This window comes from Echinops telfairi, unplaced genomic scaffold (genome assembly GCF_000313985.2).
Source record: "Echinops telfairi isolate 266 unplaced genomic scaffold, ASM31398v2 ScPeMD7_5592;HRSCAF=6446, whole genome shotgun sequence".
In the NCBI taxonomy this organism is placed as follows: domain Eukaryota; kingdom Metazoa; phylum Chordata; class Mammalia; order Afrosoricida; family Tenrecidae; genus Echinops; species Echinops telfairi.
In genome coordinates this window covers 28,842,485-28,855,932 of record NW_022109491.1, presented here as the reverse complement: position 1 = coordinate 28,855,932, position 13,448 = coordinate 28,842,485, and the positions used below count along the sequence as shown (strand labels likewise).

Here is a 13,448-nt window from a genome sequence, read left to right as displayed (position 1 = left end):
ACATTTTGAACTGTGTGGATTCTGTATACTACATGGGCAGGGCATGCCAGGAGCAGGGCCAAAGTGTGCCAATGAGGATAGAAAGCAGCGGAAGGATTCCAGTTGGCAGGGCGTGGGGACTGCCGAAGGGGAAAGGGGGCCATGTTTGCGCCTGGCTTGGGCATTTGTTGACTGGCAAGGGGCCAGTTAGGAGCATGGGGCTGGGGCTCTGAGGAGTGTCCTCTGTACATATTTGGGGACAGCAGTGGAAGCAGAAGCTTCTGGCTGGACCAAGGTTGCAGACTGGGGTGAGACACCTACTACATCTCAAACTGAAGCGGGCAGACTGACCAAGCACTTCACAGAAGCGGGTGTCCAAGGGTGTAGCCGGAGTGGTGAGAGGCTACATCAAACTCCTAGTCAGACACGCAAGCCCCAGCCGCAGCCACCGGACCCTTGGGAGACTGACAAGAATAGGAGGGCTGTTGGGCAGCGCAGGGCAGTGGGAGACCAGGAACCTGTGTGCATGGATTGGGAAAGGAGACGAGGCCCCTGCAGGCAACCACCCCCTTCAAACAAGCCATTCTGCCTGCCCCTGGGCAGGTGGGGTGAATACAAGGGTGTGCCCCTATAGGAGGGTAATCAGGGCAGAACCAGCGAAGAAACCAAAAACTCAGAGGGGTGGGGGTTCTTCCTACCCCATCACACACCCTTTCAGCATGTGGTTCTTCAGGGCCCCTCCCTGCAGATCTGGAATCTGAAGCAGACAGGCCCCCAAATTGAGCCCCTGCAGGAAAGCACCAGAGGAGGCTGGGCCCTGGTGCCTCCTGAGCAAACGGCCCAGCAGGGCTTCACAGTGAGGACAAGCGAAGTGTTCCTTTGCTGCCCTGGGCTGCAGCATCCATGCAATTGGAGGATCCAGTCCTCACAGCTGTGCACCTCCATCCCAGTGTTGACCTGAAGCCTCCAGGCAGCCTGGGAGGTACCATGCCCCCAGCCTCCAAGGGCAGGGATCTGTGGAACACAGTGGGCTTTTCTGTGGGCACCTCACCAGCAGGGGAAGCAAGAGATCACCATGGGCCCTCCCCCTGCCCAGCGAAGGGCTTCTCACAAAGGCATCGAGGGTCTGGGCACCTACACTGGCCTAGTGAGGGGCCTGTAGCCCTTTTGGCTCAAGCATGGCTTGTCAGCCCAACTAAGGCCAAGGACTCATTCCCCATCGCCACCACACACAGCCATAAAACATGTGACAGAGGCTCAACAAGCCATGGCTTCCACTGTCCTTGAAACAGTAAAACCACACTGCCCCACGCCCACCCCACCAAGCCAAGACCACGAAGGCCAGCCAGGAGCTAGTGCCATCTGACTGGTGAGTGGACAGACCTGGCATGGGATTGAAGAATGAAAGAAAAGGCTACAGGCAGAGATGTACACCACCACCCCCAGGTTTCCAGGGGCGCATAAGCACCCTCAGTCTAGTGCTGCCTCCTGCTCCCTGCCAAAGCGAGGCAGGCATCGACCTCACGATAGATTTCAAAAAGTGAGTCTACTTTATTTCAGAAGCACGTACCTTCCCTTTAAAAAAATTTTTATTTGCTCCCTTGAAAAATTCCTAAAGTCACTGCAAGCTTCTCCCCCACACCCCAAATCCTGCCAAGGTCGGTATGAACATCCAAAGTCTTTTCGGGGTGTGAGGCGTGATGGCTGCCTCATGGATGGTGATGGATGGTGAAGTCATCCATCCAGGAGCGAGAATGGCGTCCCTCGTCCCAGGTTTCTCTAAGCAGTGCCTGTTGCTTCCGCCAGGGCCCGGTGAAGCTGCCTCCCACGCGGGGAGCTCAGAGCAGTGTCTGCTGAGGAGAGCTCTCGGCCTAGCCCTCCCCAGATTCCCTGCCCGGCTGGCCCCCTCCGGCCCTCTGGGGAGGCAGGCTGCAAAAGTACTTCTGCAGTTCAAACAGGGCCCGGAAGCGGTGGGAGATGGCGTTCTTCTCAGCCTTGGGCATCTCGGCGTACCTAAAAGGGAGACAAGCCACAGCTCTGGGGGACGCCTCCCAGACACCCCCAGCTGAGCCCAAAGTGCAAGGAGCGCCGGGAGGGCAGCAGCTTAAACAGGTAGGATTTTAGCTCCTGTGTCAAGCAGACCCCCATATTAACAAGAGCTGGGGGACCTTAATTAAACTAGCGCTTCTGTTTTCAAAAGGGAAGCTGGGGACAAGGGAGAGCTGCGTGTTTGGTCAGCTTTGTCATTTGTTGACAGGAAGCAGCAGGGCCTGACGGAGCAAAGGCAGCTGCCTCCTCTGGTGCGTGGAGGTAGGGGGTCCAGGCAGCAGGCCAGCGGCCATCCTCTCTCCAGGCCAGAGCCCCAGAGAGTTGAGGTGCCCTGTGCCCTTCTCATCTGCACTGGCCAGTCCACCAGCCACTAGCAATAGGAAGCTATTTCATTTAGACCGGTGGTTCTCAACCTGTGGGTCGCAACCCCTTGGGGAGTCAAACGACCCTTTCACAGGGGTTGCCCGATTCATAACAGTAGCAAAATTACTTATGAAGTAGCAACGAAAATAATTTTATGGTGGGGGGTTCACCACAACATGAGGAACTATATTAAAGGGCCGCGGCATGAGGAAGGTTGAGAACCACCGATTTAGACAGAATCGACTCCGTTCCTCAGTTACAGGGACCACCGCCCAAGTGTGCCCGTGACTAGGGCAGACGTAAAACCCGTCCCCAGAGGGCCTTCTCCAGGGTGGCGCTGCCTCCTTCAGAGCCGCCTCTGGCATAATTAAAGGGTGGTTAGCATGACACCCCGAAGGCTGGTGCGGTGGGTTAAGCATCAGGCTAAGAGTCCACAGGAGGAAGAAGAAAGGTTTGCAGCCTGGGAAACCCGAGGGAGCAGTTCTTATACTGTCTGCCAGGGTCCCCGAGTCAGAATCGACTTGCTAGCAGTGGACTGAGTTAAATACTGAGAACACTCGCCCAGGGTGGGGATGTGGATACTCAACAAAGGCTGAAAAAGTGCTAACATGGGGCCATATATTTCTGGTGGCAAAGCCGGGAAATCACCCCCCAAACTGCCTGGCTTATCCCTAACTCACTCAGGCCAGTGGGAGACGCCCCTGAGGTGAGATTCTGGGTCATCAGGCTGTTCTGGAGTCAGGGAGCTGGCTCCACTGGCTGCCTCCCTACCCCCACCCCCACCCGTGACCGGGCCACCTGGATTCCTCGTGTCCACCCCAGCAGAGCCTCCTTCAGTTGAACGACACCCTCAGCACCTGCCCCACCCATGTCTGCATGCTTGCACATGGCAAGGTGCCGACCCAGCCCAGCTGCCGGAGCCCTCAGCCAAAGGAAGGCTCTGGGTTGCCTTACGTCTGCTTGTATTCGTCGGGCTGGAAGCAGGGATCCCAGCCAAAGTCCCGGCAGCCTCGGGGTGCCACGATCTGGCCCTGCCATGGGAAAGGGGGACAGCAGGAGGGTAACTGAGCGAGGAAGAGGTGCGCCAAGAGGGCGGCGGGTAGCTGTGTGTGGATTCGGTTAAGCTCTATTCACTCAAAATGCACGCGGTGACTTCCAAAAGCTCATGGGGGAAAAACGGAATGGAGAGAGAATGGAATTTTTCCATGAACTTTCTAAAACCTCGAAAGGATGTGATGGATCTTTGGGTGCCTGCAAATGTTTGCTGAAGGCGGAAAGAGTGCTCCCCTCACACTCTGGGAGGGGCCACATCTCTGATAGGTGCGCCGGCTGCCCGGGGCCCACCCTCTCGTTTGACGTTTAATAAGCTGTGACCTCGTTGAAGAACTCAAAAGCTGAAATTATACACGTGCTCCTACCACGAGGGAGGGGCTCTGGGCATGGGAGGCAAGTCCTCTGCCTGATAGGATGAAAGCACCCCCAGCCCAGCGAGGCGCAGAGGCATGAAAAGGGGGGCCCTCCACAGGAGCTCAGTGAAACGCAGGGCCTCGCTAGGCAGGCCCTTGGTGGAACAGGCCCACCCCAGTTGGAAATGCCCCTGGGGGGACAACGGTAGTCTGGGTCATGAAATGTCACAGGGCCATGAAAGTAAACACGTATGTTTTCATCGAACTTGGAAGGGGGAAAGGACAGGGGTTGGTCAAAGAAATCCATCGGGACCACATTGCAAACTCAGCTGTTAGCAGGGAGCTGTGTGACCAAGGAGACCCCAAACCTCTCTGAACCTCGCCTGTGTAACATGTGTTTTCAGAGGGAGTCCCCAGAAGTAAATGAAAGGCCATTGACGAGCGCAAAGTGCCTTAAGAACAGGGCCCTCCGTCCCAGAAGAGCAGGAGGGGCTGACTGAGGTGGGCAGGACACGTGGCCACATCAAGTGCCAAGGCAGGAACATTCCAGGTGAGGACACAGCGGTGCCAGGGTCTGCGGTGGGGAGGGGCCGGCCTATCTACGTGGCAGACAGGACAGTGCAGTGGGGGCTGAGAGCGCACAGGAGAGCCGGCATGGTGACTGCAGACACAGCGGGGAACAGCAGGGATGGGGGGTCACAGTGACAGGGCCGCTGCTACTCAGTCAGTGTGCAGGAAGCAGGGCTTTTGGGTGTTTGAACTGATTTTACAGAAGTGGACTCTTCTGTGAGAGAAACAGACAACTATCACATCTGTATGCAAATAGCACATGGGGCGTGCAAAGTGTGCAACCCTTGGGCATCGTACACACATTTCAAAAACGTGGCCTGGCAAGGCAAAGTGAAACATGAGTGGAGCAGCTATGATCTGACACTGACAGGGCAGGAAGCCAGGGCTGGGTCTGACCAGTGGTCTGCCACTGGGAGAGAATGGATGGGGTGTGGGCTAGAGAGCTGGGAGGATGGCCTAGCCCATGGGTGGGGGGTGTCCGGCCTGAGGAGGACGTTACTGCCATCAAGTCAATTGACTCATGGTGACCCTATAGGACACAGAACTGCCCCTGTGGGTTTGCAAGACTGCAACTCTTTACAGGAGTAGAAAATCTCATCTTTCCCCCACGGAGTGGCGGGTGATTTCCAACTGCTGTCCTTGAGGTTGGCGGCCCAACATGTAAATAATATGCCAAGCAGGGCTCCCTATTAGGTCAGTGAAAGCAATGCCACTAACATCATGCGCCTCACCAAAAAGAAGCAGATCTGGCCATCACATTAGGGCTGAGTTCATCAAAGGTTCGACCTGTATGTGGCCTGTGAATGATGGTATAAATACCTACATGACCTTGGGCAGAGAAAAGGTTCCCCACCCCTGGTCCAGACCATAGATCCCCAAACTTACCTGGCCCACTAGCCCCTTTTCGGTTAAAAAAAAAAAAATCACTTAGTGCCCCTTGGCAACTGACAACGTCTGCATTACGGCCCATAATCCAGGAGAAAGCACCGAGAGCTGCTTTTCTAGCCCCCCTGGGCCGGGCCAGTACGCGTCCACAAGGGGTACTGTTGCCCATTTGAGAAGCATTGGTCTGTGAGAAACAGTGGGACCTACGGGATTAGTGTGAGGGCAAGGTGGGTGGGAGGAAGGGGAGCCTGTGAGGAGTATCAAAAAGCATCTAGGGAAGAGGTAGGCTGGGGACAAATTCAGATTCTACAGAACCTCAGGGGCCACGAAACCTCCCAGGAAGATGCAGCCTCGCAGGTGGCAGAGAGGGGAGTTGGAGACTTCCGGTAGATGGAGCTTTGGACAGTGTCACCATTATTAGTTTCCTCATCGGCCTCTTGGGGCAAAGCATGCTGGAGGCTCGGGGTATGTCAGCCCTCAACCACTGTTACCATAGTAACGGTCTCCAGAAATACCTGCTCTAGGGGTCTCACCTGGGTCATGACTCACAGCAAAGTCCTGGGATTGACTCTGGCCCTGAGGGCCCTTGTACCACCACCCTGAAGATGCTGGGGGGTCTGGTCCGAGGCCCAGCTCCTTCCGGTGACACGTGGGGGTAGCAGGGTTAGGTGGGTGGACACCGTGGTACTCACCGAGGTCCGGCCCCTGAACAGGAGCACGGGCTCACTGGGATCCCCGGTGCTGAGTGCGAATGTGCAGAGCGCATAGGCTGATTTGTCCTCAAACCCGGCCAGGAGCTGGTGGAGACCTGCAGGCAAAGCAGCGAGGGTTCAGCTCACAGTCTGTGTGGCCCAGCAATCCCTCCCCAATGGGTGAGCAGGGAGGCCCTCCGGCTAGAGGCTAAGCCCGGGCGGCAGCTTGGGCTCCAAGGTGAAGGCTTGACCTCAAACAAGCTCAGACAAGGCTTCTGTTAAATATCAGAACATCGGCCAAATGCCGTGGGAATCTGAACTCCAACTGGTATTATAAAGTGATTGATAAGCCAGAAGTCCGCCTGAAGTCTGTTCTGCATCATAGCAACCCGTGAGGCGCTCTGACCGGTGGGCGGGGCCGGACTGGAGGCGCACTGGGCAGGACCCAGGAACCAATCCCCGGCCCCCTGCACTGAAGACCGGAGTGCTCTCGCTGAACCACCACTGCCCTTACGGGGAAAGAGCCGAGACACTGAGCTGCTGGGGAAGGACACTGACTGAGGAGGGTAACAGATGTCACAAGCTGGGTTTAGTGCTGGGAGCGCTGGGTACTGACGACTGGGAATTGAATTTCTAGTCTCCTCCTGTGCACATCCACCACGCTGCTCGTCTGCCAGGCTGGTGCTGTGGTGGCTTGCGTGCTATTTCAAATACTGGCAGGGTCACCCACGGTGGACAGATTTCAGAGGGGCTTCCAGACAAAGAAGTGGGAAGAGACAAGTCGCTTCTGAAAACGTAGCCACTTGCAAACCTTTCTAAAGAGCAGCGGCACATTGTCTGATAAGGGAGACTGGGCGCTCAGCTGGGAGGCACTCCAGCTATGAGGACAGGAGGCTGCGACAGTCATGCACACATGGGACAACTGTGAGGGTGGCACAGACCCCGGCAGTCTTTTGTTGGGCTCTGCTCAGGGAAGGTCCCCAAGTCAGAGCCTACTCTATGGCACCGAACAACGGCCCCAGAGGACATCTTTGGAGCGATCTGTATTATGCAGTGCCTTTAAAAACACCCCAAAAAGAGTATCCTGGTATGTACTGCTGGGACCCAGGATGGGCAGTGCCCTTGTCCCAGGCTAGACCAGACCCTGGCTGAGGCAAAGGTAGACCAGTAGCCACTTGCGCCAAGGTCCTCTCTGACCAGAAATCAACTGTGAGGTCTCTGTCCTTCCAACTCACAGCCCCCTCCCTGACACTCCCACCCACTGCTTCCATGTCTAAGGCCCTTGGGAGGCAGATGTGCAGGAAGGTGTGAGCTTCGGGCCGCCTCAGACACAGACTGACGTGAAAGGGGCCCGTGGGTCCTCCGTCTACCAGCTGGGGTCCCTTCCCTCAACCATCGCCGCATTCCCAGTTTCCAATAGACCCACGGGAAGGGACAAGGGGGTGGGGTGTCATACCTTCAGGTTTTAACTTCTCCAGAAACCATTTTCTGCAAGAGAAATAAAGGAGGTGAGATACCAGAAGTATATGGGTGGGGGATGGGCCTGCCTCCTGTCAGCTTCCCTCGGCTTCTCGGGATTGCTCCTGGGGGATTCGTGCCCAACACAGCCAAGCGAAGTGACCAGATCGAAAATCAAAAGCAAAACAAGTGCTCACGAGGGGAATGGAAGTGGAGGTAAAACAGGCAATTCTTAGGAGAAAAGCTGATAAATCAAGTTCCAACTGCTCTCTCCCTGCTATCGGGTTGCTTCTGACACACAATGACTCTATAGTAAGGTGACCAGATGTCCCGCTTTTGGCGGGAGTCCTGATTTTTAACAATTTTCCCCGTCTCCTGCAGCATTTTTAAAAAGTCCCGGTTTTTTGGAAAGAATGCACGACAAGCTAGGGTATAGGGTTTTCAGCTGCCATGTGGCTATTTCGCCAGAATATGAATTTTATCAATGGTATTCCACTTTACCAATGTTAAAAGCTGGTCACCTTACACTATAGGGCAGGGCAGAACTGGCCTGTAGGTTTGGTCTCCAAGACTGTACACTTTATGGGAGTACACAGCCTCAGCTTTCTCCCACGGAGTGACTGGTGGTTGCTAAATGTGGACCTTGTGGTTAATGGCGCCAACGCATAACCATTCCACCTGCGTACGGGTAACTAGGGGAATGCAAATTGCTAAGTATAAAAAGGCCGTAGTACTAGTGCCCCCCAGGAGGTGGAGCAGCTGAGATTCCAGCTTCCCAGGGGATGGAGAAGCATGCCCAGCTGCCTGGAACACACTAGCCACCCAGAAGCCTCTTCTCTACCCAGCCGGCCCCCAGCACCAGCACTTCTGTGTGCTCCAAGAGGTTTCCGAGGGAAACATGCAATCTCCCTGCAGACCTTTTGAAGTCCCTCGTCTAACATCAGCCCCGTGCACGGATCTTCACATTAGAACATGTGTACTCTCTAGGTTCAGAAACGTCCTTCCAGCGGGCCCAGGGCACTGGAACACCCTAAGGAAATCCATCATCGGATTTGATCCTCCTCTTTCCTCGCTCCTGAAATGAATCTGCCCGTGAACGTGCCTCTCAGAGTCGTGGATCCCCTTACACACCCATGTTCACACGCTCCACAATAGCAAGGCCCGCCTCTCCGCCACCCCTAATCTTTCCTGGGACAAGGGCAAGCCGGAACACTGGCATTCATGCCAACACGGTGACCTGCATTATCAGTAATCAGTCCTTGGGTACAGTGCAGGTGGTTGTGTGGCTGGGGGCCCTGACAGGGGGGAAGGGGACACTCACATGTAGGGGCCAGGGAGCCCCCCGAGGGCATTGAAACACAGACAGGTATCCTCCACCAGCACGGGCCCCTGGACCTGCAGCACAAGGACAGGCACTGAGACACAGGGACACCACAGGCCCCATCTCTCCCTGAACTCACTGGCCACATGGGTGGAGAGCCAGGCCCCATGGCCAGTTGGGGTCTGTAGTAGCAGCAGATAGGAGGCCCATCAAGAGCCACAGGGAAGAGATGGGGACATCAACATCTTAGCAAGTTGTAAAGTCTGCTCCAGGCACAACCGTGGGAGAGCTGAGACACTCCCCCACTCCACCCCCAGCACCTGATTCTGTAGGAGGGTTCTTCCACAGAGCAGCAGGAGGGCAGGGGTAGTGTGTCTGGAGGGTTGGGGTAGAGGTATGTGGGGAAGGGAGGGGTAGAAGGGTGGGGGGAGCATACAGTGGATGGATGCGGGGGGACAAAGGTAGAAGTATGTGTGAGGGGCCAGGGCTGGAATGAGCATGTGTGTGAAAAGCTGTAGAGAAAGTGTGCATCTAGACTTGGGAGCAGGAGCAGGGGCAATGGTGTGTGGGCAAGGTTGGGAAAGGCAGGCGGGGTTTGAGGGCCAACCCTAACTGACCCCAGGTGAGCTGGGCCAGGGCAGGTCCTTGGGTCAGGCCTGCCCCGGGAGCCCCCGGCAGAGAGGGGAGAATGCAGGGCACGCACCTGGCGAGCCGCCTCCTTGCACTTCTGGATGGAAATCTCATCGGGCTCTCCTTGGTACTCGGGCACTTATCAGGGAAAGAAACACAGTCAGGTTACAGGGCTACGGAGAAACAGAACTCTCTCTCGTGTTTTTAGGGGGTGGTCTTTCCATGTCTTTCCAAGACAGGGAACAGGATCAGACTGAGCTGTCTCGTTATAGTGAGCCAGGCTCTTCTGATCTCCGGCAGGATGTCACCTGAGATACTACTGGAGGATCATTAACTCAAGATAATCGCCTCTTACACATCGCTTCTCGGCCTTTTGACTAAGATCAAGTGTAACAACCTCTGACATTTTTTTTTCACTAGGAAACTGACTAAAATCCAGCCCTTAAAGGCATATACCATAAAGAATATCTGATCTATGAGGCACAGAAAGCCCCCAGTTACAGGACTGCCAACCTCTCAGTGAACCAGATCAGGGCTGCGTGCGGACGGACCAAGGACGACACTGTTTCCATTGTGGGAACTTGCTCTGAGTTTTAAAAGTTGCTGTCAGTAAGCAAGTAACAAATATTAATCATCTTGATAGTTGATTTTTACCGGTCTAGTGTCCCACTAGATTAGTCGTGTCCCACAGAACACAAACTGAGAGAGAAGGGCGGGGGGGGACCTGGAGGGCTATTTCAAAATAAATGACTCCGCTTTGTTTTTGACGGACAGACTGTATCTTTCCATTTGCCACAAGAGCAAACCGACAGAGAGACTCTGAAAGAGGCACGTGCAGCTCTAGGGAGGGCGGCACCGGACGCTTCCACTGCAGCGGGAGCTCCTGCTTCTCCACTCAACGACCGTCCCTCTTCTTCCAGGACGGTCACGTGGAGAACCGGCGGAAGCTTGGGCCAGGGAAACAAAGCATGTCCTACATCCTTACTTTCCTGTCAGCGTCTCTGAGACAGACCCATAACACCTGGCCACAGCTGGGAGCCATCTGCACACTACTGAATCCCTGAGCCCATGGCTCGTTTCAGCCCAGTGTCACAAACTGGGCTCAGTCCCATCTGACCCTCCTCGGGCACGGGGTGGGTGTTAGTCATCAAAGTCGGGGATGTCATCGTAGGAGTAGCCCTGGTAGCCTTTGGATGCATAGTAGGCAATGCGCAGGTGGTAGCATCCTGGCAGGAACACCAGGATGCCGATGATCAGGACGGGAACGGCCCAGTCTGTGCCCCCTTGCAGAGGTAGCCCACCAGCAGCAAGCAGTTTGAAGGCCAATGGAGCCATCGCCCATGCTGGAAGACCCCGAGTACCTTACTTAACCACTGGGGAGCCCGTAGCCAGCTTAGTATAAGACAGCACCAGAGCACACTGCCAAGTCTATAGGCCATCTGCATGCAGAGAGATCAAACTGCCCCCCTCCCACCTGCCTTGGACCACCTCTTTAAAAACAAAGTAAGAGAGAGACATACGGTCAATTTTCTGAGCCACCAGAGTGCATGGAAACGTATCTCCTATAATCTGAATGACCTGTGTCAAAATAAAGAACAACTGTCACCTAAAGTTAGTGAATCCCCACGCTGCCAGGGAGCTGTCAACCCACCTTGTCCTACCAGTCCTCCAAAGCTTACCAAATCGGGGCCATCAGCCTCATCCCCGCCCTGGTTCCCACCCCAGTGGGTCAGCTCTTCTCCTTCAGCGCCTGCTCCAGCTGAGCCCCCTCCCACCACTCTCTCATCTCAGGGCTTCAGAAACCCTGCCCATCCTCAAAGGCCAAGAATTCTGAATCAGGGGCTATCCAGAATTCAGGAGGCCTGGGAACTTGAGGAGGAAAAAAAACCCCAAACTATCTTCACTCACCTCTATCTGAAATGAAGCATCTCTTTCATTACAAATATAGTCAACAGACCAAAGTAACATGAATAGTTCCTATGACCTTTCAAAAGCACCCCAGTGGCACAGCAGGTGAATCGCTGGGCTGCCAGGTTAGCAGTCTGGACCCACCAGACGTTTGGCAGGGGAAAGATGAGGCCTGAGAACCTTAGGGACGCCCTGGAGTAGGTCTACTCTGCCCCAGAGGGTTACTATGTGCTGGAATCAGTGATAGCACCGGGGTTGTCTTTATGGCTGACAGTTACTGATATTGTCATTTCCCGTTACAGGTACTGGGAGATCTTAAAATATGATTCATGATCCTACTTTGCTAGATAGTAGCTTTCTCATGCACCAACATATATATATATATATATACAGGCGTACACACACACACATCACTAGATTACAGATACAACTTGAACATGACTGATGTCCTTTGTCATTCTATACATTTTATTTTGTGCAATCAAAATCTGAGGAGGCCATCGGCTTTACCAGTCTGCCCATCTGTCAGTGCAGCACATGCAGTGAAAGAATGAAGACCTCTGGTTCTAGGCCAATTTTCTCAAGAGAGCCTCCCCTAGCCTCTCCAGGCCCTCCTTGAAAGGTGAGGGAGGCAGGGATGGGCTGGGAGCCTGGCACACACTCTCCTGCACAGGGCTCGCTGGGGGCTGTGGTTTGCCTGCTTTGCTGACCTAGTGGCAGGATCCAATCCTTTTGCCAGCAAAGGGCTGCTCAGGCTCTAGGAAAGGCCCTCCTGACTGGCTGCAGACCCCCACTGGCTGCTGGACTGTAGGCAGAGGAGGGCTCTCCTCACAGCCGCACTTCCCTTGTCTGCCTCAGACAGAATCCTGTGCAGTCACCTAGCTTAACGCGAGCAACTCCCACCTTCTTTCAAACTGCCTTTAATCCCTGCAAGAAGTTAACCCCCCTTCTCCTTGTCCCTCTCCTGGCTCTCCCCAAAAGACCTTGACTCTTCCAAGATGTCTCCAAACCCTGCCTGCCCAAGAAATGTACACTATCTTGTAAGACCTTGAATTAGCTAGCACCTGCAGCTGGGCTGTTTCCCACAACCCCATTACCCTGACAAACTAATAAGAATGTAATGGCTAGAACATCACTCCTCTTGAGGCAGCCCCCTATTTTAAACTATAAAAAAATTTGAAACTTCTTTGTTCTGGATGGAGAGGTTTCCAGGTGCTAGGCTACTCTCGGTCCCTGCTGTGTAATAAAGCTGTGTAATGATTAATATGAATTATTAACAAATTATTAATAAATAAATAATTACTAATATAGTGGAGTGGTTGATCTCGCCCTGGGTGTGCCCTCATTCCCCACAGGTGACCCCACTCCACCTCGGGTCGCAGCTGACTGAGCTGGGCAAGCTCCTGACTTGGAGCAGTAGGCTTGGAGCTGACATATGATAAGAGCATCATCGCCCACGCTAGTATCAAAAAAGGGTGGGAGGGTACTCAAACGGAGAAAGGACCCCAATAGGAGCAGAGATTCAGCCCCTCACAGAGCTCCTCAGGTCCTGTGGGTCCCCGTATTCTCTCATAAGAATTCGTCGATAGCTAAGACAAAGCCGTTTCATCTATCCCTGCAGTATCTCGCGTCAGCCACATTGAGAGCAGGAACTTTAGACCCACAGCCCACTCCAAGCCTGCTCTCCAAAGCGCAGAGAAACCAGGCGTCTGCACCCTCCTTTCAGATGCAAAACTAAGCTGGGGCCAGCATTTCAGGGACTTGGGTTAAGGGGGTCCAGGTATGGGTTACCATCCCATACCCTCTGGGCTGGTCTCAGAAGGATGTCGAGTTCCGTTTGGGGGTCTGACCTTTGGGACAGGTGTTAAGGGTCTCGCCACACTTCGGCTTGCCCAGCCCCTCTTGCAGGCCCAGTAAAAGCCCTAAGCCCCTCACCGGCCGCACCCACATCCCCCGACCCGGACCCACCCGGCCGGCTCTCTGCTCTCCGCGGCGCCGCGCGCCTCCCTCCGCCTGAAAGCCCCTCCTAGCCTATTCCCGGCCGCCCCTGCCCCCCGCGCCTTCCTGGCACCTCCTCCAATTTCTTGGCGTTCCCAGTGACAAACACGATCGTCTTCCCCGCCCAGGAGGTCGCCATGCCGAATCCCGTTTCCCTGGGGTTCCACTGGAAACCCCTAGCCTCCCATC

At 54.8% G+C, this 13,448-nt stretch overlaps 1 protein-coding gene across 2 annotated transcripts; it reads right to left on the bottom strand.

Moving 5' to 3' along the window:
• Positions 1-1,764: 1,764 nt before the first annotated feature.
• ITPA (inosine triphosphatase) lies at positions 1,765-13,442 on the bottom strand. Of its 2 annotated transcripts, XM_004698176.2 has the most exons (8): positions 13,333-13,442; positions 10,874-10,931; positions 9,427-9,491; positions 8,724-8,797; positions 7,401-7,432; positions 5,945-6,060; positions 3,346-3,422; positions 1,765-1,992 (listed from the first exon to the last, which is right to left on the bottom strand). In XM_004698176.2, exons 1-8 carry the CDS (start codon positions 13,396-13,398, stop codon positions 1,851-1,853), a joined length of 630 nt encoding a protein of 209 aa, XP_004698233.1. In that variant the 5' UTR covers positions 13,399-13,442; the 3' UTR covers positions 1,765-1,850. The 2 variants fall into 2 exon arrangements, with proteins under 2 accessions (XP_004698233.1, XP_045151339.1); XM_045295404.1 differs by lacking the exons at positions 1,765-1,992; positions 3,346-3,422 and adding an exon at positions 5,002-5,164.
• Positions 13,443-13,448: the final 6 nt, after the last annotated feature.